The following is a 26,574-nucleotide window of genomic DNA, read 5'->3' as shown; positions in this document are numbered from 1 at the left end:
TGGCAACCACAAGTCTGTTCTCCAAGTCCATGAGTTTCTTTTCTGTGGAAAGAGTCATTTGTGCTGTATGTTAGATTCCAGATATAAGTGGTATATTGTATTTGTCTTTCTCTTTCTGACTTAACTTCACTTAGTATGAGAGTCTCTAGTTCCATCCATGTTTTGCAAATGGCATTATTTTTTTCTTTTTTATGGCTAAGTAGTATTCCATTGTGTATATATACCACATCTTCTTAATCCATTCATCTGTCGATGGGCATTTAGGTTGCTTCTATGTCTTGGCTGTTGTAAATAGTACTGCAGTGAACAATACTCTTTTGAAATGTAGTGCTGGATTGGATTTGTGGCTATTTTAGATTTAAGTTTTGCACAGCCCATTAACAAAGACTTAGGATGTTTGGGGTGTGTACATTTTAAAAAGCTTTTTTCAGAAGCCCCATCTAGCAAGTTACATGTTTTTCCCTCAGATATGTCTTGCATATTGTTTTCTGGACTACTAATGTATCACCCATCAGTGACCATCCTTTTCTTCAGTTTATCAGTTAAGTTTTTAAGAAATAAAATATCTTAGGAGTTCCTGTCGTGGCTCAGTGGTTAACGAATCTGACTAGGAACCATGAGGTTGCAGGTTTGATTCCTGGCCTTGCTCAGTGGGTTAAGGATCCGGCGTTGCCATGAGCTGTGGTGTAGGTCACAGATGCAGCTCGGATCCCATTGCTGTGGCTGTGGCGTAGGCGGGCAGCTACAGCTCCAATTCGACCCCTAGCCTAAGAACCTCTATATGCTGCGGGAGCGGCCCAAGAAATGGCAAAAAGAAGACAAACAAAATAATATATTTTAGATACATGCAACCCTATACTTATTGCAGCATTATTTACAGTAGTTAGATATGGAAAACAACCTAAGTGTCCATCCATCAGTGGATGAATGGGTAAAGAAAACATAATATGTGCATACACACAGGGATATTATTCAGTCATTATAAAAAGGAAATCTTGCCATTCATGACAACATAGATGGACCTCGAGGGCATTACACCAACATGAAATGAGTCAGACAGGGAACAGATACCATAAGATCTCACTTATATGTAAAATCAAAAAACAAATGAGTTCCCATTGTGGCTCAGTGGTAATGAACCTGACTAGTATCCATGAGGACACGGATTTGATCCCTGGCCTCACTCAGTGGGCTAAGGATCTGGCATTGCCGTGAGCTGTGGTGTAGGTCTCAGATGCAGCTCAGACCCTGCATTGCTGTGGCTATGGTGTAGGCCAGCAGCTGTAGCTCCGATTCTACCCCTAGCCTGGGAACTTTGATGTGCCACAAACAAAACAAACAAACAAAAAATCAACAGCACACGAAAAACACGCTGAGTTCATAGGTACAGAGAACAGATTAGTGGGTGCTGGCAGGTAGGGAGGAGTGGGCAAAATGGATAAAAGGGGTCAAGGAGTATAAACTTCCACTTGTAAAATAAGTAAGTCCTGGAGGTGTAAAGCATGGTGATATAGTTAATAATACTTTATTGCATATTGAAAAGTCACTAAGATCTTTAAAAATGAGATTATAAAAATTCTCATCACAAGAAAAACAAAAGTTTTGTAACTGTTTATGGTGACATATTAACTATACTTACTGTGATTATTTTGCAGTATATACAAATATCGAATCATGTTGTAAACCTGAACTAATGTTATATGTAAATTATACCTCAAAAAAAATCTTAAAAAATATTTCCCAAGAGTTTTGTTCTATGCTACATTTGCATCTTTGAAGTATATTTATTTTTCGTTTAGGTTTTTCTAAATGCTGGTTTTTATGGCTTCCTTTCCTCTTGCTTGCTGTTGGGCCTGTTAAGATAGATTATTTTCTTTGAGTTTCCTTGGGACCCAGATGTGGTTGTGAGTGCTAAATGGATGAATTTCTCAATTGGTACAGAGCAAAAGAAGCTCTACCCTGGTAGGCTTTTGTGACATAGAAGCAGCAGGCAGCCTTCAGAGATAATTTCAGAAACATCTCACCTCTGTATTCTGCTGGCCTCTCCAGTTTATACCCCCATATCCCCAGTCTAAAAAGCTAGGAGGATTCAGCCAGCCCCTTCAGTTCCTTTTTGATCTCCTTAGGGCTTAGTAACTCACACAACACTGCTATAGCACCAAAGTTAGCTTTCCTTGGAGCTATTTGACCTAGTGCCAAGCTCTTCCCCATCTCTGCTTTCTGTTCCTTGCTCTTGAAATTTCTTGCTGTTCCAAGTAACATACTAGTTCTCATTCTTGGGACACCATCAGATCTTAAGACCTCATTTATAACCAGTTTTCTTAGCAGCAGTTTGACCTAAAAAAGACATAGTCACAAACTGAGTATTCTGGTGACTGTTCATAGGATTTCTCACTTTCTGTTTTGTTGTGAATTTCCATTTCGCTACCAAAATGTTTTGGGCTAGAGTGGGAAAATATTAACTAGATGGGTTCAACTGTCAGTTTTGTGTTTTAAACAAGATGACTCTATCTGGTGATACCAAGATAACCATGTTCTAATTTTTTCTTTGAAAAGTTAATAATCTATTCTATAAAATAGAGACCATAGAAAGTTCTTAGTAAAATTGGAAAAAATAGGTTTACACTTTCAGATGTGAAAAGTTGGTTTTGGACTTAATAATGAAGTGCTTATACTCAATTATCTATCCTTAAAAGTGTCTATTTAAAATAATTGAAAAATGCTAAGTATCACATGTATCATGATCAGTTTGATCTGAATTCAGTAGCAAATATCGTTTCTAGTCTAAACTTCTTACTTTGTTTTCTACTTTAAATTATCTCAGCTAGAACCCATGTACAACAAGACTGGAACTATTATTTTAAATGAATGGCTTAGAATAATGAATTAGATACTGGTTCTAAATAATAATTTTGAGTACTTTAACAGTTAGGTAGTTGTAGAAGATCAAAACAAAAACAAGGTAGCAGTCATGTACCCTCTTGATTTTTGTCTACATCTGCTTTGAGAAAAAAGGTTCCTTTTCCAGTAGGAGGAAGAAAAACTGATCAAATTTGATGTCATATGTTGTATTTAATATGTTCTTTTTTATCTGTTTTAGGACAGTGGTGATTATCCCCTTACAATGCCTGGACCCCAGTGGAAAAAATTTCGTTCAAACTTTTGTGAATTTATTGGAGTCCTGATTCGACAATGTCAGTATAGCATAATTTATGATGAGTACATGATGGACACAGTAATCTCCCTTTTGACTGGCTTGTCAGACTCCCAGGTCAGAGCTTTTAGGCATACAAGTACCCTTGCTGGTAAGTAACCAACATTTTTTTTCTCTTTTCATTTAGTTTTGTTAAATATGTTCCATTCTAGTTAAGCATGGTTTAACTAATTTTAACTTAAAATTAATTACTATGCTCGTGAAAATTACCAACATGAATGGTTTGTATTCTCTGTTAAAGTAAAATATGTACCTATTTTGATAACTGACATTTGATAGTCTTGAGAATGAAAATTGAAAATTTCTGGTAGATGTTACCAAATCTCTTTCTGAATGTTAGCTGTTTCCCTACATTTTTATTTTATAACCAAATAAATTTTAGGAGTCCCTCAGGACATATTCTTTGGTAACACCATATACTAGTTGAAGTTCCAAATTCATAGTTTTTTTTCCCACTTAATTACGTTGCTTCATTGTTCATGTTATTATATATAAATGTGTATTTGTTTATATATATTTGAAACAATTCCATCTAATAGGTATTCATGACCTAGATGGCATTCTTTCTATTCCCAGTGCTATAATAACCTAAATGTGATGTCTCTAAAATCAGTTCATTTAGGTTCTAAATAATCTGAAGATTATAATTTTCACTTTAACTTTTATTTTAGAATTATCTAGGCAATTTCTCAGCCAACTATATTCATTTTCCCCTTATTTTTCCATAACAAGGTAATTTTAATTTAGCCATTGTTCTAAATTCCTCAACAGTTTTAACTATGTTTACCTGAAATGACTTTTTTTCTCTCCTATGAGAGAGTGTTTGTGTGTGTGTGTGTGTGTGTGTGTGTACATACAAATATATTTAAATACTCTTAGATTATATCCTTTGTAGTAGCAGAGTAACTGTCTATATTCATCTTACATGTTACTATGACAAAAAAAATGTTTTATTTCATTTTGCATTTAAATTTAAATTTCTCATTTATCTAATGTATTTCATGCATTCATTCTTAAACTTTTTAGCATACATAAGAATTACCTTCAGGGCTTACTAAAACAGATTGTGTGGCCCTGCCTCCAGAGTTTAACATGTTTCTAGCTGATGTTGATGCTTATACTTTTAGGACAATGCATGGCAAACCCCTGATTTAAAATTTTATCCTTTTCTGGCTAACCTGTTGCCTAAAGCGAATTGATGATTTTATTAGTCATCTATATTTTTTTCCATTCCTCTTTTTTTTCAATTCTTTTTCCTTCCTTACTCAATCCATATTAGCGTCCATTATGCCCTTAGTTGCAGTTCTATATGGAACATACAAGACACACAAGTTTTTCTTTTGAGAGTGTCCCTTTCCTCATTATTAGAAACAGAGGAAGATATTTTACTTAATTTTATCTTTTTGATAAAGGCAAAGTCACACAATTTATTGCTGAAAAAAAAATTGTATAGAACAAATATTGGATACATTTTATTTGTGTTTCGAGAGTATCCTCATCCTCAAAATTAGAAAGAAAAAAAGATCTTGTACATAGTTGTAACTTTTTGAAAAGTTACTATAAATATACTATTTATTAAAAAGTTATCTGATACTATACATTGTTCTTTCTAATTTCTTGACTTTTAGTACCTTCTACATTTTATATTTGCATTTTTAAAATTTTCTTTATATCTTCTATTTACTTTTTAATTTTATGTTATTCTACCTATGTACAGTAATGCCCGTTTAGCTGGTTTTCAGATGCATAGTAATTGCAGTCATTTGAAATAAAACTTAAACATAAGATAGAAATTGCTTCTGAATAGCCAAAATTACTGCCATAAACAGTTATTATCTAGTTTCACAATACCAAGAGAAACAACATATGAATGGAGGGGCATGTTAGATTCTGTCTTGCTGACAGAATTGTGAAATGACAATTTAATCAAAAAAGAAGGCAAAAAATTTGCATAGAGATAGCAAGATAGAGAAGTCTGAAGTTTCTCTGTAGGGGCAAGCTACTCTTTAATCCAGAAATTTATGTGCATTCTTTATAAAAGATTTAAAAATTTATATGCCACATACTCTGTTTAAGAACACAAGAGGAGGAATAATATGTTATAGAAATATACAGAATATTTTGACTTTTAAAATGTTTCAATTTCCTGAAAAAATGCACTTTGGTTCATTTGCATTATTCCTTTACTGCCATGTAAATGAAGTATTACTGTATTTTACTGACTTTATGGTGGTCCATTTCAGCTCTCCTTTCCATTGGCCCATTTTCAGTGAGTTTTATTGTTGCATTGTTTTCCCTGTATTTATCCTTTTGATAGTCTATACATGCTAATTTTATGTGTGCTTAAACATATTTTAATTGTGGCTTTCCTCTTACCCCTTTTGAGTTGAGTAGCTCCCTCTTCCTCCCAGTGCCTTTCTGACTTTGCTCACAATTTACCTGTGCTTGTGACAGCTTTTAAAATTGCTTGATAAATGCCATTTTGTTTTCACCTAAGCTCTAGCCTATTTGGGTTTGGTTTTTTTTTTTTGGTTTTTTTTTTTTTTTTTTTTTTTTTTTTGGTTTTTTGTTTCAGTTTTTTTGTTTTTTAGGGCTGTACCTGTGGCATATGACGTTCTCCTGCTAGGGGTAGAATCGGAGCTGCAGCTGCCGACCTACACCACAGCCACAGCAACTGCAAATCCAAGCCCTGTCTGCAACCTACACCACACACAGCTCACAGCAACGCTGGATCCTTAACCCACTGAGCAAAGCCAGGGATTGAACCTGCATCCTCATGGATACTAGTCGGACTCATTACTGCTGAGCCACAACAGGAACCCTCTAGCCTATTTGTATTAATCATTTTTCACAATCAGAAATCAAGAAAAATCAAGGAGATCAATGTTATATTTATAAATAATTATACTTACTTTTCAAAAGCTAAAACCTATTTTTCAAGTTATTCTCAAATTTACTCCAAAATATTACTGTAATTTCTCTATGTCTACATTATTGATATCTTCCAGGGCTCAGTTTCATAAAATGTGAGACATATCAGTTACCTACCCTTCAATAAAGCACAGGGATCTTGCTGAGAACTTAATTTCCGGATGGAGAATAATTATCCATCTTTTAAGGATTATTCTGTTTTCATTTTTGCCCCCTTCTGTGGTTCCATCCCCTTTTTCTTTTATGGTATATGTATGAGGGATAGATTAAAAGATAATCATTTTTATTCACTTTGCAGGACGAGTCTTGGGGACTAGATAAAATGGGCAGGAACATTTAATCCTCTGCTTCAAAGACTGTGTGCATGGACAGTTACAAGGCAGTTATGGCCAGATATGATTATCGGCTTTGGAATAAAATGCTCCTTGACATTGCTTATATCTTAGCTGAGAAGAGAGACAATCAGGTTAGTTGTTTTGTAGGGTACAGACATGATAAGTTTTAGAACTTCGTAAGTCATCAGAGTGGTCTTATCAGTCGTACTTTTAATCTGTTTTTCCACATACCCATTTTCTTGTTACTAATTAAATTATGTGTCCCAATTATCAGTGTTTATGCATTGCATTTAATTGTATGCTTTTGCCACCTTTTCATTAAAATTTTTCATCATTTTGTAGTTTTTCAGGTTTGTTTATTCTCCAGATAGAAGTAGTCTCATTTTTCTATTGGAGGAAAACTGTGCTTTCCTCCTGCTTTTTGGAATTCTTTTTACCACTAAATTGAAATAGACTGTTAACAATTACATTTTATATTTTATTACATTTTTCTTTTTTTTTTCCCTGTTCTTTTCATTTGGAATTTTAAAGCGTACTCTCCTATTTGTCTGACCCATCTTACTAAAGAAGCTTTACATTACAATAAAGATTTAATTAAACAGTTAATCTTCAGAATTAAGTTTTCTCATTTCTTTTCTAAATAGCTACTTCAGATATATTAGAACATAGTTTGTGGATTTCATTTATATAAGTAATATTTTGTCGTTAGTATTATTTTGGTGGATTTACAGCCTGTGACTGGGCACATTTTCTTTCCCTAATTTCACAAAATTTTTGTGAAAAACACTATTCTCCCCAAGATCAAAAATATATAGCATTCCCATTGTTTTACCACTCTCTTGTTTGGTGTTATAAAGATAAGTCTACTCTCAAATGATCTGTTTTTCAGATTTATAGGCATTTGCTTTTTGTAAACTATGCAAATAGTCTAGAAGTTGTTGACTTCAAATTTTTGTTAGATGGCAGTTTACAAGATGAGTAATATTGGCTTACCTTAATTTTTTGCTATTTTCTCACCTGAGTAATTTTCTGTGTTACAAATAGATTAATATTGGGTACCACTCACTTTTAAGGTGAAAATGCTACTTTGAACAAAGGGGAATTAAGAATACAAAGTTTGTATTAATAATGGTATGGTGATTGATCCTGTTCAATTTTTTTCTAAACCGAATTATGCAAAAATTAGAAAATGTGGTTAAAATCATCATATGACAATCGGATACCCTCATTAGGCTGGGAAGCAAGTTTTCACCACTAGTTAACAATAGATCACTCCCAGACTCTTGAGAAAGTAAAAATTTCTTTATGGTTTAACATTTTTATATTGGTATATAGTTGATTTTATATTGATAAATGATTTGATGTTAATTAACATTTTTTACCAAGTCAGATTCTCTGAACTTTAACTCCTAGGATATATAAGCCTATATGAAATTGCTTTTGTTCTCCCATCATAAACTGAAAATCATTTTGCCTCAATAAATTGATTCCTTTTCTTTGGTTTTCAGTTGATGAAACCATATAATATAGGGTTCATAGAATGAGTTCTGGACCCGACTGTCTGAATATTTATTTCTTTCTGCCTTTTACTAGTTGGGTAATTTGCACAAGTCCTTAATGTTTTTGGCTGCATTTTCTTCTTATGCAAAATGGGAAAGATTAATGATAGCCACCTTATTAATAGAAATGAAGAGCGTAGACCCATACCTGATATTTAGTAAACTATTGCTATTATTCTGTAATGACAGGAAGAGCCAATAGTATATGCAATGTTTCCCTTCATTCATTTTTTTTTCTCAGTAATTATTGAACACCTACTCTGTTTTAGTAATAAAAGACATTGAAAATGGGGAAATTGAAAAAAAAAATAAGTACATAAACAGATCTTTCAAAAACTGCCATGAAGAAAACTAACAGCATTTATTTTCACTTTACTTATGTTTTGGCTCTCAGGTGCCATATTCTCTTGATTAAATTCAATAGGTATTTTATAACTCTCAACCAAACAGAATATTTCTGGTTTCTGTGGTTAGGTCCTCAAAATTTTAGAGCAATCTGGCACCATCAAAGAGCAGATTGTAGAGTATGAATACTCTCTCGTTCTTCTTTATATTTTATTTCTCTTTTATTCATTAAATTTTTTTTTACTTCTCATTGCTTGGTATTTTCACCATTGCTTTTTTTTTTTTTTTTTTTTTTTAAACTTTGGAGTGGAGATTTGGGGATTTAATTACTTACTATACAAACTTTGAAATAACACTGCTGTTTTCAGACTTTATTTCATTCCATCTTCTGTAGTTCTTCTCCAACTCCTGAATGCTTCTGGGTTCTGCAGAGCAAATTTGTTTTTGTAGCTTTGGAAATACTTATCATACTTTTTCAACTGTTTGTTTTGATTTGATTTGCATGCTTTACCCATCTGCTTTCCATATGCTTATATTAATAGGCTGGAGTTACAGGTATCTTTCTGTATTTATTGAAGATGAGAATTATTTCCTCCTTGTTGTTTTGGTTGAGCTTTTAAGAGACAAAGGGAATGATTAAATTTTTATTATTTGGAAAGTGAAAGTTTGTTGTAAGCTTTTTTGCTTTTTTTTTTTTAAAGTAAGTTTCTTAAATAAAGAAGGAATATAATTACAGTGAAATATTACTGAGCCATAAAAAAAGAATGAGATCTTGCCATTTGCAGCAACATGGATAGACCTAGACATTTTCATATTAAGTGAAGTAAGTCAGAAAGACAAATAGCATATGACATCACTTATATGTGGAATCTAAAATATGATACAAATGAACTTATTTACAAAACAGAAACAGACTCGTAGGCATAGAAGACAAATTTATGGTTACCAAAGGGGGAAGAGGTTATGAGAGGGATAAATTAGGCATATGGGATTTAGCAAATATAAACTACTGTATATGACACAGATAATTAATAAGCACTGGTAGCAGTATTCAATATCATGCAATAGCCATAATGGAAAAAATATGAAAAAGAACATATATATATATGCATGAGCACACACACAGATATATATAAGACCCTGAATCATTTTGCTCTATACCAGAACCAATAAAACTTTGTAAACCAATTGTACTTCAATTTAAAAAAGGATTGTAGCCTTCCCTCTCTTTAAAATTTAAACTTTTGAGGAGTTCCCGTCATGGCTCAGTGAAAAAGAATCCGACTAGGAACAGTGAGATTGTGGGTTTGATCCCTGGCCTTGCTCAGTGGGTTAAGGATCCGGAGTTGCTGTGAGCTGTGGTGTAGGTTGCAGACACGGCTTTAATCTGGTGTTGCTGTGGCTCTGGTGTGGGCTGGCAGCAATAGCTCTGATTAGACCCCTAACCTGGGAATCTCCATATGCTGCAGGTGCAGCCCAAAAAAAAACAAAAGACAAAAAATAATTTTTAAATAAGATAAAATTTAAACTTTTGAAACTCTCTTTATAACTTTATCCCATTATCAAACATTTCTATGTTTTCAAAAGTAGGTATCAGTAGGAGTTCCCACTACTCTCACTACTAGTGTCACAGTAGATTAAGGATCCAGCATTGCCACAGCTGTGGTTATGAACACAGAAAAGTAAATTGTTAGACAGTGATTAAAAGGTTCAGTGTCTGCAATCTTAGCCATCCCATTTGCTGATACTCTCTTCTATTCCAGTGTTTATTTTATATGCTCCCAGCTCCAGTACTTTTTTTTTTTTCTATTGGGATGTTAAATTCTTTAATACTATGTATTTAGTGTTCTTTGCACCCTTTATGTCCTCACTTCTTCCATTTTCCTTGCTTAAGTTCTATTAGCCATACTTGTTATGACCATGTCCTTCTCATGAATGACCCTCAACATCCTTGCCTCTTTCTCCCTCCATCATAACCCCTGGGGAAACCTCATATTAACAACTGCTACATACCTTCACCAGAGTAGCTGAAAGTAGCTATAGAAAAACATAATTATAATGGCTAGGCTTTTTACATTTTTCTCTCAAGTGGATCTTTAATGCTAACTAGCCAGTCCTATTGTAGTATATGGGAAGAGGAAGATTTATTTCAGTGAATGGCTCACACAGAGGGCAGACCAGAAGGCTAGAAACTTAGGCAGGAGTTGTATAGTCTTTAGGGAGAAATTGCTTCTCTAGGAAACTTAAAATTTAGCTCTTAAAGCATTCAACTAATTGGATGAGGCTACTACATTATTCAGGGTGATCTCCTTTACTTTGAGACATTAACCTTATCTACAAAATACTTTCACAGTAATACCTAGATTAGTGTTTGATTAAATAACTGCATGACAGAGCCCAGCCAAGTTGACACATAACACCAACCATTATATCCTCCCTTGTTTCTGCATGCTCCTTTGCTACAATCCTATTTTTATTCTTTTCTTTATAGCAGATCTCAAAGATTATTTCTACTTTTTCTCCCTAGAACTCTTACTCTCTCCAAACCCACTCCAGTCAGGTTTCTATCTCTACCTCCTCACTGCCTTTACTCTTGTTGAGGTCAGCAGTTATCTTCTTAGAGTCCAAATCACTGGGCAGCGCCATTGTCATCTTTTTCTCTCTAGAGAGATATAGCTACTACTTCTTTCTTGAAGCACTGTCTTAGTAGACCTTAGAAAGTTAAACCATAAATATTCACTTATCTCAGGACACAATCTAAAGACTTTTTTTTATCTTTTCTATCTTCATTCACTCCTTAGTGAGTAAAGTTAAAAACAATATCATATTTTATTATTTCTACTAAAAAATAATGGTGATGGGAAAGATAATGCAGTCATGTGATTTTAAAAATAAAGATTAAAAAAAATCTTATCTGGTAAAATATCACTCATTTACCCATGGCTCTCAGCCATCAAATTGTCTTCTCTGAAGACAACCAAACTTTCCTGTTTCTTATATGTCTTTCCAAAGATATCTTATGAATATGGTATCACATTCATATCAGTGAGAGGCAATATGTTATACTGGTAAAAAACTTATACTGTGGAGCACAATGGCTATAATCAAATTCTCTCTCTGCCACTTACTGGTTGTGTAATTAATTGACAAGTTTCGTAGCCAGGCTGTGCCTCAGTTTTCTCTTAATGTAAAATAGAACTAATCATAGTACTCAGAAGGATGGGAGCTCAACTTCTCTCCTAAAAACAGCAAGATTTACAATTAAATGTTGAGTAATTTTCAACCAAATGGGCCAGAAAATTTCAAAAAGATATCCTACACCAGAAGACAAAGAGGAGGCCACATTAAGACGTAGGAGGGGTGATTATGCAATATAAGCAACCCTATACCTCCCGGGTGGGAAGCTCCACAGACTGGAAACTAACTGGTTCACAGAGACTCATCTACATAAGTGAGAGTTCTGAGCCCCACATCAAAATCCCACGTGTGGGGATCTGGCCCTGGGAGAAAGAGCCCCTGGAGCATCTGGCATTAAAGGCCAGTGGGGCTTGTGCGCAGGAGCTCCACAGGACTGGGGGAAAGTCGCACACAGACTTCCACGTGCACTGGGTCCCAGGGCAAAGCAAAGTCTTCCTAGAAATCTGGGTCAAACCTGACTGCAGTTCTTGGAGGACATCCTGGGAAAACAGGGGTGAATATGGCTTGTATTGAGGGAAGGACATTGGAAGCAAAGCTCCCGAGAATATTCAGGAGTGTGCTTTCCTCTGGAGGTGGCCATTTTGGGAAAATCTAGCCCCACCCATCAGTCAATGCTGATAAGCCCCAGGGAAAACAACAACCCAGGTGGGATCACAGCCCTGCCCCTCAGTAAACAGGCTGCCTAAAGACCCCCAGGCACACAGCTGCCTCTAATCCCAATCAAAGACAAAGCCCCACCCACCAGAGGGATAGGAATCAGCACCACCTACCAGTGGGCAGGTATCAGTCCCTCCCATCAGGAAGCCTACAGGAAACCCCATACCAACTTCAGCCACAGGGGGGCAGACACCAGAAGTAAGAGAGGCTACAACTCTATTATCTGTAAGAAGGTCACCACACCAAAAACCTATAAAAATGAAAAGACCGAAAACTGTAACTCAGATGAGAGGAAAAAAAAAAAAAAAAACCCAGAAAATCAGCTAAGTGATCGGGAGATTCTCAGCCTCCAGGAAAAAGACTAGATTGTTGATGCTGAAGATGATGCAAAACATTGGAAATAAACTGGAGGCAAAGATGGATAACTTACAGGAAACACTGAGCAAAGAGATACAAGATTTAAAACTTAAACAAGAAGAGATGCAAAATACAATAACTGAAATAAAAAATTCACTAGATGCATCCAACAGCAGAATACAGGAGGCAGAAGAATGAATAAGCAAGGTGGAGGAGAGATGAGTGAAATCATGGATGCAGACCAGAAAAGAGAAAATTAAGATTGAAAATAAATGAAGACAGTCTCAGAAAACTCCGGGACAACATTAAATGCACCAACACCCGTATTATAGGGGTGCCAGAAGGAGAAGAGAGAGAGAAGGGGACAGAAAAAATATTCCAAGAGATAATAGCCAAAAACTTCCCTAACATGGGAAAGGAACCACTCACTGAAATCCAGGAAGCGCGAGTACCATATAAAACAAACCCAAGGAGGAATTCACCAGGATACATATTAATCAAACTGACCAAAATTAAAGACAAAGAGAAAATCTTGAAAGCAGCTAGGGAAAAGAAACAAATAACATACAAGGGAACCCTGATAAGGTTATTGGTAGATTTTTTCAGCAGAAACTCTTCAGGCCAGAAGGTAATGGCATGATATACTTAATGTGATGAAAGGAAAAAACCTCCAACCAAGATTACTTTACCCAGCAAGGCTTTCATTCAGATTTGAAGGAGAAATCAAAACCTTCACAGATAAACAAAAGCTAGGAGAATTATGCAACGCTAAAGCAGCTTTACAACATATCCTAAAGGAACTTCTCTAAGCAGAAAAGAAAAGGCCAGAACAGGAAACAAAAATACCAAGAGTGACAAGGCTCACCAGTAAAGGTATATACAGTAAAGTTATTAAATCATCCATGCACATTATGCCACCAAAATCAGAAATGAGGAGGGTACAAATGCAGGACACTAGAGATGCACTTGCAATTAAGAGACCAACAACTTAATCCCATATACATATAGACTTATATCAAAACTTCAGAATAACTGCAAACCAAAAATCTACAATTGATACACAAATAAGTAACACAAATCCACACAAATACAACACTAAAGATAGTCATCAAACCAGAAGAGAGAGCAAGAGTAGAAGGGAAGAAAAAAGAGCTACAAAAATCCAAAGCAATGAATAAAATGGCGATAAGAACATACATATCAATAATTACCTTAAATGTTAATGGAGTAAGCGCCCCAACCAAAAGACGTAGTCAGGCTGAATGGATACAAAAAAACAAAATCCATACATATGCTGCATTCAAAAAACCCACTTCACTTCTAGGGACACATACAAATTGAAAGTGAGAAGATGGAAGAAAATATTCCATGCAAATGGGAATCAAAAGATAGCTGGAGTAGCAATACTCGTAAAAGACAAAATAGAATTTAAAATGAAGAATATTTTAAAGGAAAAGGAAGGTCACTAAATAATGATCAAAGGATCAATGCAAGAAGAAGATACAATAATTTTAAGCTTCACCAGCAAAGGTTCACCGCAATATATAAGGCAACTTTAAAAGGAGAAATCAAAAATAACACAATAATAGTGGGGGACTTTTACACCCCATTTACATCAATGGACAGACAGCCAGAGAGAAAATCATTAAGGAGATTCAGGCACTGAATGAAGCATTAGACCAGATGGACAAAATAGATATAAATATTTACAAGACATTCCATCCAATAGCAACACAATACACATTCTTCTCAAGTGCACATGGAACATTCTCTAAGATTGATCACACCCTGGGCTAAAAATCAAACTGCAGCAACTTTAAGAACATTGAAATCATGGGCAGTGGGGTGGCTGGGCCGGCAGCGGCGGCAGTATGAGGCCCGCGCTTGGGGTCCCGGTTGCGAGGAGGAGGAGGATGTGGCGCATGGAGGAGAAATGGCTGCTGAAAACAAGCCAGAAGGATGTAGTATTAGTGACCCTGGGAAAGCAAGCATTGACTACAGGCTGTACGTGTTGGAGTGTCCCCAGCAGAGTCGTCTCCTTCCGGGCAGTGGGTCCTCTCCTGTCCCGGCCGTGCCACCAGCCGCCTTTGGGAGTTCTCCCTGCTCACTGGGAGCTCCGTTCCGTGGGCAGTAGGAGAATGGGGAAGGTTAGAGGAACACGCCCGAGAGATCATGATGCGGCTGCCCTTTGGGATTTCTTTTTAATAATGTGTGACCCTTCACCTTTGATCCCCTGACCTGCATTACCTTGGTAACCATTTCATTTTTTAATTTAAATTCATTTTTTGATTTTTGTGTACAAGCTGTAATATTTCATCTCTCAAAGTGTAACACATGGATTTCCTCAAATAGAGATACCCTTAGAGCGATAAATTTGCAAAATGCTGTCTTCATTTTCTGTATTAAAATTTATTTCAGTTTTTAAAATAAAAATTTTAAAAAAAACATTGAAATCAGAACAAGCATCTTTTCCAACCACAATGCTGTACAACTGGGAATCAACAACAAGAAAAAAACATAAAACATAAACACGTGGAGACTAAACAACATGCTGCTAAACAACCAATGGATCACTGAAGAAATCAAAGAGGAAATTAAAAAAGACCTAGAGCAAATGACAACAAAGATGCGAAACTCCAAAACCTATGGGATGCAGCAAAAGCCATTCTAAGAGGAAAGTTTATAGCAATACAAGTCCACCTCAGGAAACAAGAAAAAGCTCAGATAGACAAGCTAACTTTACATGTAAAGAAGCTCAAGAGAGAACAGACAAGACCTTAAGTTAGTAGAAGGAAAGAAATCATAAAGATCAGAGAAGAAATCAGCGAAATAGAAACAAAGAAACCCATAGAAAATATCAATGAAACAAAAGCTGATTCTTTGAAAAGATCAACAAAATCGATAAACCCCTAGCCAGACTTACCAAGCAAAAAAAAGAGAGGACTCAAATCAATAAAATTAGAAATGAAAAAGGAAAGGTAACAACAATCATCACAGAAATGCAAAAGATCATAAGAGACTACTATATGCAGCTATATGCCAATAAGACAGAAATCCTAGAAGAAATGGACAACTTCTTAGAAAAGTACAATCTTCCAAGACTAAACCAAGATGAAATAGAAAAGACGAATGGACCCATCACAAGAACTGAAATTGAAACTGTGATTTAAAAACTTCCAACAAACAAAAGTCCAGGACCAGAGGGCTTCACAGGCGAATCCTATCAAACATTTAGTGAAGAGCTAACACCTCTCTTTCTGAAACTATTATCAAAAAACTGCAGAGAAAGGGATACTCCCAAACTCATTCTATGAGGCCACCATTACCCTGACACCAAAACCAGACAAAGATTCCACAAAGAAAGAAAACTACAGGCCAATTTCACTGATGAACATAGATGCAAAAATCCTCAACAAAATACTGGCACACCGCATCCAACAAGACATTAAAAGGATTGTACATCATGATCAAGTAGGATTTATCCCAGGGATGCAAGGGTTCTTCAATATCCACAAATACATCAGTGTGATATACCACATTAACTAACTGAAGACTAAAAACCATACAATCCTCTCAATAGACGTGGAAAAAGCCTTTGACAAAATCCAACACCCATTTCTGATAAAAAAAAAAAAAAACCCTTCAGAAAGTGGGCACAGAGGGAACCTACCTCAACATGATAAAGGCTTTATATGACAAACCCACAGCGAACATCATTCTCAATGGCGAAAAGCTGAAAGAATTCCCGCTGAGATCAGGAACAAGACAAGGATGTCCGCTCTCACCACTACTCTTCAACATAGTTTTGGAAGTCCTAGCCACAGAGATCAGAGAAGTAAAAGAGATAAAAGGAATCCAAATTGGAAAGGAAGAAGTAAAACTATCCCTACTTGCAGATGACATGATACTATACCCCGAGAATCCTAAAGACTCTACCAGAAAACTGTTAGAGCTCATCCACAAATCTGGCAAAGTCGCAGGATACAAAATTAATACACAGAAATCAACGGCATTTCTATATACTAACAATGAAAGAGCAGAAAATGAAATTAGGGAAGCAATCCCGTTTACCATCGCATCCAAAAGAATAAAATACCTAGGAGTAAACCTACCTAAAGAGACAAAAGATCTGTACTCTGAAAACTACAAGCCACTGATGAAAGAAATCAAAGATGACACAAATAGTTGGAAAGACATACCATGCTCTTGGATTGGAAGGGTCAGTATTATCAAAATGTCTATACTACCCACGGCAATCTACAGATTCAGTGCAATCTCTATCAAATTACCAAGGACATTTTTGACAGATCTCAAACAAAATATTTTAAAGTTTGTTTGGAAACACAAAAGTTTGTTTGAATAGCCAAAGGCATCCTGAAAAGGAAAAATGGAGCTGGAGGAATCAGGCTCCCGGACTTCAGACTGTACCACAAAGCAACAGTCATCAAAACCGCACGGTACTGGCACAAAGACAGAAATATAGCTCAGTGGAACAGGATAGAAAGCCCAGAATTCAACCCACACACCTACAGCCAACTCATCTATGACAAAGGAGGCATGAATATACAATGCAGAAAAGACAAGCCCGTTCAATAAGTGGTGCTGGGAAAACCGGACGGCCACATGGAAAAGAATGAAATTAGGACACTCCCTAACACCATACACAAAAATAAACTCAAAATGGATTAAAGACCTAAATATAAGACCCAGACACTATAAAACTCTTAGAGGAAAACATAGGCCAAACACTCTCTGACATAAACGACAGCAACATCTTCTCAGATCCACCTCTTAGAGTAATACGTAAAAACAAAAATATGCAAATGGGACCTAATCAAACTGAAAAGTTTCTGCACAGCAAAGGAAACCCTAAACAAAACGAAAAGACAATCCACAGAATGGGAGAAAATCTTTGCAAATGGATCGACTGACAAGGGATTCAGCTCCAAAATTTAGAAACACCTCCTGCAGCTCAATAGCAAAAAACAAACAACCCCATCAAAAAATGGGCAGAAGATCTAAACAGGCAGTTCTCCAAAGAAGATGTACGGATGGCCAAAAAAACACATGAAAAGATATTCAGCATCACTCATTATTAGAGAAATGCAAATCAAAACCAGGATGAGGTACCACCTTACACCGGCCAGAATGGCCATCATCAGAAAGTCTACAAACAGTTAAGTTCTGGAGAGGGTGTCGAGAAAAGGAAACCCTGCTACACTGTTGGTGGGATTGTAAATTGGTGCAACCACTCTGGAAAGCAGTATGGAGATTGCTCAGAAAACTAAAAATAGAATTACTATTTGATCCAGCAATCCCACTCTGGGGCATCTATGCAGAGAAAACCATGAGTTGAAAAGATACATGTACTCCAATGTTCATTGCAGCACTCTTTTCAATAGCCAAGACATGGAAACAACCTAAATGTCCATTGACAGAGGAGTGGATCAAGAAGACTTGGTACATACACACAATGGAACATTACTGAGCCCAGAAAGGAAAGAAATAATGGCCTTTGCAGGAACATTGATGGACCTAGAAATTATCATGCTAAGTGATGTCAGTCAGATGGTGAGACACCAACATCAAATGCTTTCCCTGACATGTGAAATCTGAAAAAGACAGACTGAACTCCTTTGCAGAACAGATACTGACTCACAGACTTTGAAGAATTTATGATTTCCAAAGGAGATGTTTTGGAGCGTGGGGTTATGTGCTGGGATTGTGGGATGGAAATCCTATAAAATTGCATTGTGATGATCATTGTACTACCATAAATGTAATAAATTCATTGAAAAAAGAAAGAATGAATGAAAAGGAAGGGGTGAAAAAGCATTAGATAATAAAGAAAAAAAATAGGAAATAATCATAGTACTTGACAGGGTTGTGAAGTATAAATAAGTAAGTGTGTTAAGAGCTTAGATGAGTGACTGGCACATAATTAATGCATTCCTTCTTTTTGCATAAATGATAGCATAATATACACAATGACAGGCATCTTCCTTTTTTTTTTTTTTTTCTTTTTACAGCTGCACTTGTGGCATATGGAATTTCCTGGGCTTGGCGTCAGATCAGAGCTGCAGCTGCCAGCCTAAACCACAGCCACAACAACATGGGGTCTCAGCTGCAACTGTGACTTACATGGCAACACTGGATCCTTAATCCATTGCGTAAGGCCAGGGCTCAAAACTGCATCCATACAGATACTGTGTCAGGTTCTTAAACTGCTGAGGCACAACAGCAACTCCAACAGGCATCTTGCTTTTTTTTTCTTCCCCCCATCAAGTAAATTGACCGACTTTTGAGCACACAAATCATGCCTCATTTTTTTCTAGTGGCTGAATAGTCCATTGGATTGATATGCCATCTAGTTTAATTGGGTCTAAAATCCACTATTTTTGTTGATGATCTGTATCTGTTAGCCATCTCCATTTGGATACCTAATAAGCACAAAACTTTCTAATTATCCTTGTGTTTTCTATTTCTCTCATTTCCTATTTTATCTTATTCTTTCAGCTCTACCTTCAAAATATACTTCACATTTGATTTTCTCTTGTGCTTGTTGCTGCTACTTTTAATCCAAGTTAGCATTGCTTTACTGAGTTGCTCAAGACCAATTTTGAGAGTAATCATTGTAAGCTTTTGGCAAAATATGTTCAGCTCTCAGTGTTCTCCTATTTGATCTCCCTTCTACCCCTTTTCCTCTTTTACAGTCTGTTCACATTGCATTGTAAAATATAAATCTCACCCATACCAAAATTTCCAGTGGGTCTTAACCTCACTTAGATTTAATTATCGAGTCCTATTTAGGTCTTAGAAGAATTCCCATAACCTAGCCTTTTGATTTTGTACTCAACCTTGTCTTCCTTCTGCTTATGCCTGTTTCTGTGCTTAAGCCACACTAAATACCTTGCTCTTCTATGAGTCCCCTCATAATAATTTACCTCATAACATTTGCACTTTTTAGTCCCTCTCCCTGGAATGCTGTTCTATCATATAATCATGCTCATTCCCTCAATTTATGTTTAAATATGAGCTCTTTAGAGAGGCCTAACTACCCAATTTGCTCTCTAACCTTTTTAATCATACTTTGTTTTTTAGCATCTGTTCACTTTTTTTTTATAGGTTTTTCACTGATGTATTTTTCATTTGTGTATTATCTATCGAAATACTATCTTGTCACTAGAAGTTTAAAATCATGGAAGCAGATACTCTGTCTCACTCATTTTTGTACTTGTAGTGCATAGAACTGTGCTCAGTACTTGTGTATTGGTAGATGAATGAGAAAGCCCTAAATAAGTGTTTATTGGACTCTTCTGTGTTAAAAGACTAGTTTTTAAATTACAGTCTGTCACAACCTAGTACTTTTGTAAAATGCAGCAATTGAATCTAATTTTATTATTAGATTCAATAGACATAAGATTATTCTGTCAGATTTTTATAACTTTTTTTTTCTTTTTAGGACCTTACCCATGGCATATGGCAATTCCCAGGCTAGGGGTCAACTCAGAGCTGTAGCCACTGGCCTACACCACAACCATAACCACACCAGATCTGAGCCACGTCTGTGACCTACATGCAATGTCGGATCCTTAACCCACTGAGCAAAGCCAGGGATCAAACCCACATCCTCACGCATCCTAGTTGGGTTGGTTACGCTGAACCAGGATAGGAACTCCCTATTATAATATTTCTAAAAACTTACTTTCAAATGTATACTTTCAGCGAATTGGTAACAAGCATTTGTGGTCAGCACATGATTGCTGAACATATGCTTAGTAGCGCAATACTAGAACAAGTTTGCCATTTTGTAGTGAGCAGTTAAAATGTGAAGGCTAAATGAAGTACTCTTCTCTTTGATAGACAAGGAGAAACTACTTCAAAGCCCACATCGCAGAATCCAGGCTGACTTCCTATAGTATTATTGATTTGTTGAAATCTGGGAGTTCCTGTCGTAACTCAGTGGAAACAAATCTGACTAGCATCCATGAGGAGGCAGGTTCCATTAGTAGCCTTGCTCAGTGGGTTAAGGATCCGGCATTGCAGTGAGCTGTGGTGTAGGCCACAGACATGGCTCGGATCCTGCATTGCTGTAGCTGTGGTGTAGGCCAGCAGCTACAGCTCCTATTCAACTCCTAGCCTTGAAACCCCCATATGCCACATGTGTGGCCCTAAAAAGACAGTAAAAAGTAAAAAAATAAAATTCTGTTAGTAATGCAAGTAAAATGTAGTTAGTGCTTACTGTGCACAGGAGTCTTTTTTCCAGTGGACTCAGTAATTCCCATCACAGTCCCCATGTTCTATGTCATTAAGTTATAAGTCTCTCTTCAGTAGCTGTTTACTTGCTTATGTGTTGGTATGTAAAGTGAAAATTTCAGTGAAGCTTAAATTTTAGGTTCATAAACATCTCAGTAAATATTGCTATATATCATATTTAATGTTTTTATAAAAATATATTATTTTGCGTTTTTAAAAGCTTAGTATGTTGATCTCTTTTGTTATTTATATATACTTAGGAAGGGAGGAGGGTCATTACACAATGAGAATTGGATTTGGGGATCTGGGTTCACCAGGAGATAATATAACTGAAAACAAAAAACATTACATTCAAGAAAATTTCTATCTCAGCTTCCACTGGTGAATTCCAGCTACAGTTGGTGTTAATTTTAATGCTTTCCAACTCCTTGATCTTCAAGTCATTTTGTTTTAGAGGTCTGGAAGTAATTAAACCCCATTTGGGTTTGACTTTGTATGTTTAATACAAGCTCTGTTAAACTATTATCCCTGACTTGGGCAAATTGAATACCCCAGATATCTTCTGTCTTTGAGCTATTCTCCTTTTTATACAGATTAATTTTAAAAATACTTTTAACCATCATAGGTAATCTGTTGACAGTGTGTGAAATGATGTAAAATCTCTAGCCTGTATTTTGAAACACATATTTATTTCTCAGTTTATTATCTTTAGACACTGTATCTCAGGAAAAGGGAAACATTTTCATTAAATTCATTTCTAAATGGTCACTAACTTTTTTTTTTTTTTTTTTTTTTTCCGTCTTTTCTAGGGCCACTCCCTCGGCATATGGAGGTTCCCAGGCTAGGGGTCCAATTGGAGCTGTAGCTGCCGGCCTGTGCCAGGGCCACAGCAACACGGGATCCAAGCCGCATCTGCAACCTACACCACAGTTCATGGCAACGCCGGATCCTTAACCCACTGAGCAAGGCTGGGGTCAAACCCGCAACCTCATGGTTCCTAGTCGGATTCGTTAACCCACTGAGCAAGGCCAGGGGTCAAACCCGCAACTTCATGGTTCCTAGTCGGATTGCGCCACAACGGGAACTCCTGGTCACTAACTTTTAAATACATTTTGTTTTTAGGATTTTTGTTTTATATTTAAGTTTGAGGACTGTCGCAATCACTGTTAACATTTTATTTAACCAAAATGTAGAGTTTCAGAATAACACAATGCATGTGTATGTAAATAGATAGATACATAGATATAGATACAGCATCGTGTGTGTATGTTTATGTACATAATACAGGGAAATGGAGAAGTTTTTAAAAGAAATGCATACTTATATTCAGTTATGTATACTTTTGCAGATGCTTGAATCGTTTCTTCCAGAACACTCATTATCTCATTTTTTATAACTGAACATTTGTATTTGGAGATGAATAACCTAAAGGGGAAAAAAGGGAGGTTGTTCTACCAGCACACAGTCACTTATTCCTTTACTGGAATTACCTGCACTCTCACCATCTCAATGAAAATAAATATAAATAGACAAAAGTTTGTTCATGTCTCACCTCTTCCACAGAGGATTTGAAATAGAAGTGTGAAAATAATAAGATTTACAAACACAAGGAAACATTTAAAAGTACATAATGCTAGGACTGGGTAAAAGAAGTCAATCAGAAGTTCACAACGCATTTTTAAAGAATTTAATGAGTTTGGTAGGTTCAGTCTATTTTTCAGGGGTCAGAGGTTATACCATTCACTGAGGCAAGGAACACAGGGAAAGCACCATCATTGGAAATAATGGTCATGAATTGATTGTAAGCAGCTGAGACACCTTTGATACACCTAAGTAAAGATATTAAGGAATTGTATACACAGAACTAGTGGTCAAAAGAGAGGTCTGCAAAGGTTTGATTAGTATGCCCTCACTAAAGTGTGTGTGTTTGAGGGTGGGAGAAAGGGGTTGTTGAAAGTACTACTGAAATCCTTCCTGCTGATAATTACAATGAGTCTGTTTTTAAGTGGAAGTATTAATGAGCCAAGCTTATCCAGACACAAGCAGAGAAAATCATGGCACAGACTAAAATGGTAACTTTTTTCTATAAAAAATTTTTTTCTTTTTACTTAAATTATGTGTAGATTGTAAAACATATAAATTGACTAGTTTCTTCATCCAGTTCTGTTATAAATTTGTAATCTTATGGGTGACGTTCTGATTCATAGGTAATTACTATAATCTTCCTTTATTTCATAGCCATGAAGCTCATGACTGCTCTGGTGAATGTTGCCTTAAACCTCAGTATTCATCAGGATAATACACAGAGACAATATGAAGCTGAGAGAAATAAAATGATTGGGAAGAGAGCCAATGAAAGGTTGGAGTTACTACTTCAAAAACGCAAAGAGGTAGGTTTCAGAGTAACTAAGGTTCTTATGTTCTGTAAATGTGTAGTAAATGTATGTTTTTTAATTCTCTCTTAAAAGATTTGTGTCTTTTTTTAAAAGTTGATATTTAAAGTTAGATTACTTTAACTCAGAGAATGATGCTGGAATTTGATTCCAGCTAGTGGTTATTTGAGTGCTGTCTAATTAGCAGAAGAGAATCACAGAAAAATCCTGCTTTAGGAAAAAGGTGATCTAGGAGCTAGATAACTTAGAAAGATTATTAAGCTGTGGGCTCAGAAAAAACAATACATACTAACCTTAGAATTTAGGGGCCAGCAAAGCTGCATTTCCAAGAGAAATCCCAAGTCCACGTATTAGTAGATATGAGACATTCCTATGAATAGTAAGATTGGTTCCAATTTTACAGTGAGGTCTTCATGTATGTGTTGAAAGTGATTTTAAAATGGATTTTTAGTAACATTTTTATTTGTCCATTTGGAAAATAAATTTTAAATCTACAGTGTTAGTCTATATTTTAACCTGAAAAAAGTGTATCTCTGTGCTATAAATATATTGCTATCAACAAATAACAGGTCATAACAAACATATGATTAAATTATTGACTATACTGTATTGGAGTGCTAAGGCTGTTGTGGATTAAAAAATTGATTTTTCTTTAGAACAGAAATTTATTGTCTCACAATTTTGTAGGCTAGAAGTAGAAGATAGCTCCAATCTTTACATAGTCTTCTCACTGTGTGTTTCTGTCTCTAAACTTCTCCTTCTTTTAAAGACATCAGTCATATTGGTTTTGGGGTTCTGGGAGTTAAGACTTCTGCATTTGAATTTTTGAGGAACACACTTCAACTCATAGCACATTCTATACTAGATAATAATTTTAAGTTTTGGGGTGTGCTTTAATAAGTACTGTTAGCCAAGTTGTATACCTCTTAAAAATTACGTAATTTTTTATAATAAATACAGCCAAAGTAAAACTTATATTAAGTTGTAATAATTTGAGTGATTTAGTGTAAAAGTATTCCCAAAGTTATTTCAGTAAAACCTGAAACAAAGTATACAGCAAAAGCAAATGTGTATGGTGAAAAGAAATGTTTCACTGGGTTTTACTATGGAACAAATTAAAGTAAGAACTATCAACTTGAATGTGATTTGTATCAGTGGTTTTGCTCCTTTTGAATAGTAAATAAACTCAAACTTTAATTCCAATCAGTAATATTGCCTGAAATTTATATCTTTTCTATAGTATTTTATTTTGTTACTCTGTTACCAGTGATGGCTGGGATCCTTGTTGTCTTCTATTATGCCTCTTATTTTGGGAATTTGGCCTATACTCAGTTATGGGCCAGTCAAATGCAAAGTAATATTTGAATACTTTAGGTGAGATAGGAACTTTCTTGTACAATAGCTTTCTTGCAAATATGATAATCAAGGATTATCTGTTACCAAGAAAGGCAAAACAAAGCATGGTATATAGGAGAGTTATAGAAATTGAGGCCTGTTCCCAAAGCAGGCAGTAATTTGTGATGGGAATCTGGTCACATTTAGCCACACTCCTTCTTTTTAGCCATTGTGTAATACCTGTGTAGAGAGACAGAGAGATTCTAAGCCACTGTGGTAAAGCTGTAGGAATAATGCAAAAATACTAGTAATTTCAGACATCTGTTGTATAATATGTGAGAAAAAAAAGATTGATAATTATCCAGAGTGATAATAATTAGGGGTTAAAAACAATTGGAACTGTTTATTCCAAATAAAATGATCCGTATTTTTAATTTATACATTTTTTATTTATTTTTCATTTCAGCTACAAGAAAATCAGGATGAAATTGAAAATATGATGAACTCTATTTTTAAGGGTATATTTGTTCATAGATACCGGTAAGGGATTTTAAAAATCATTTAGAAGATTTTTAAATTAAATAATTTTTTGCTGCTTTATAATCCTAGGCAGTTATAAAACTGTAAACTCTGTTTTGTTTTCTGGGAAACAGCTTTGAAAATAAAAGCTAAGTAAATGTCATACTATTACTGTGGTCAAAAGTGTACCACCACCAGCATTGCCCCACTCTTCCAAATTCAGAATAAATACTGTTAGAGACATCCTATATACTTGAATTTGTACTGATTGAATAATATTAAGATATCATTAAGTTAATGTGGCCTTAATAAGATGTGATTGTCTTAAGATTTGAAAAAATTAAATGCCCTTCTCTTGCCCTTAGTACTCATCATGTAATCAAAATAATGAGCACAGTTTTAAAAATATGTCAGTGATGGCCTAGAGGTTCATGATCTTGCATTGTCACTGCTGTGGCATGGGTTTGGTCCCTGGCCTGGGAACTTCTACATGCCTGTTTTTATATCCATTCAGCTAGACCATCTCCCTTAATTGGAGCATTTAATCAATTTACATTTTAAGTAATGATCAATATGGATGTTCCTGTTACCATTTTGTTACTTGTTTTGGATTTGTTTTTATAGGTCTTTTTTTCCCCTTCTTTTGTTCAGTTTTCTTATGATTTGATGACCATCTTTAGTGTTGTGTTTGGATGCCTTTTTCTTTTTTGTGTTTATTATAGATTTTGTTTTGCACTAACCATCAAGTTTTTTTATAACCTATTGATATAGATGATTTTTAAGTTGCTAATGCTTTAATTTCAAATGCATTTTTGTTACTCTGCATTTATATTCTCCTCCTCTCATGATTACTGCTTTTGATCTTATTTTAAGTCTGATTGTTCTGTGTATCCCTTAACTGCTTATTGTCGGTACAGATGATTTTACTACTTTACTTTTGTCTTTTAACCTCCCTGCTGCCTTTTTTTGTAGTTCATTTGCTGCCTTCATTGTATGTTTGCCTTTATCAGTGAGCTTTTCCATGTCATAGTTTCCTTGTTTTTAGTTATCACTTTTTTTTGTCCACCTAGAGAAATTCCTTTAGCATTTGTTGTAAACCTGGTTTGGTGGTGCTGATTGCATTTATCTTTTCCTTGTCTGTAAATTTTTTGATTAATCCATCAAATCTGAATGAGAACATTGCTAGAATGAGTATTCTTGTAGATTTTTCTCTTTTTATCACTTGAAGTGTATTCTGCCACTTCCTTCTGGCCTCCAGAGTTTCTGCTGAAAAATTAGCTGATAACCATATGAGGATTCCCTTGTATGGTATTTTTTTACTTTTCCCGTGTTACTTTTAATATTCTCTCTTTATTTTTGTCTTTTTAATTACAGTGTATCTAAGTGTACACTGTGGGTTAGTCCTGTATGGGAGCCTCTGCATTTACTGAACTTGGGTGGTTCTTTCCTTCATTCCTCTTTTATTTGTTTTTTAC

At 35.5% G+C, this 26,574-nt stretch overlaps 1 protein-coding gene across 3 annotated transcripts in view; it reads left to right on the top strand.

Annotated features, from left to right (window-relative positions):
- STAG1 (stromal antigen 1) overlaps nt 1–26,574 on the top strand; it is a 541,662-nt gene that overhangs the window by 363,520 nt on the left and 151,568 nt on the right. For all 3 annotated transcript variants that reach the window (XM_021071121.1, XM_021071122.1, XM_021071123.1), the window contains 3 exons: nt 3,101–3,305; nt 23,091–23,242; nt 25,047–25,120. In XM_021071121.1, the coding sequence (XP_020926780.1) occupies nt 3,101–3,305; nt 23,091–23,242; nt 25,047–25,120 (431 nt within the window). The remainder of the gene's footprint in view (nt 1–3,100; nt 3,306–23,090; nt 23,243–25,046; nt 25,121–26,574) is intronic.

This window comes from Sus scrofa, chromosome 13 (genome assembly GCF_000003025.6).
Source record: "Sus scrofa isolate TJ Tabasco breed Duroc chromosome 13, Sscrofa11.1, whole genome shotgun sequence".
Taxonomy (NCBI): domain Eukaryota; kingdom Metazoa; phylum Chordata; class Mammalia; order Artiodactyla; family Suidae; genus Sus; species Sus scrofa.
This window is presented reverse-complemented; position numbering and strand designations above follow the sequence as displayed.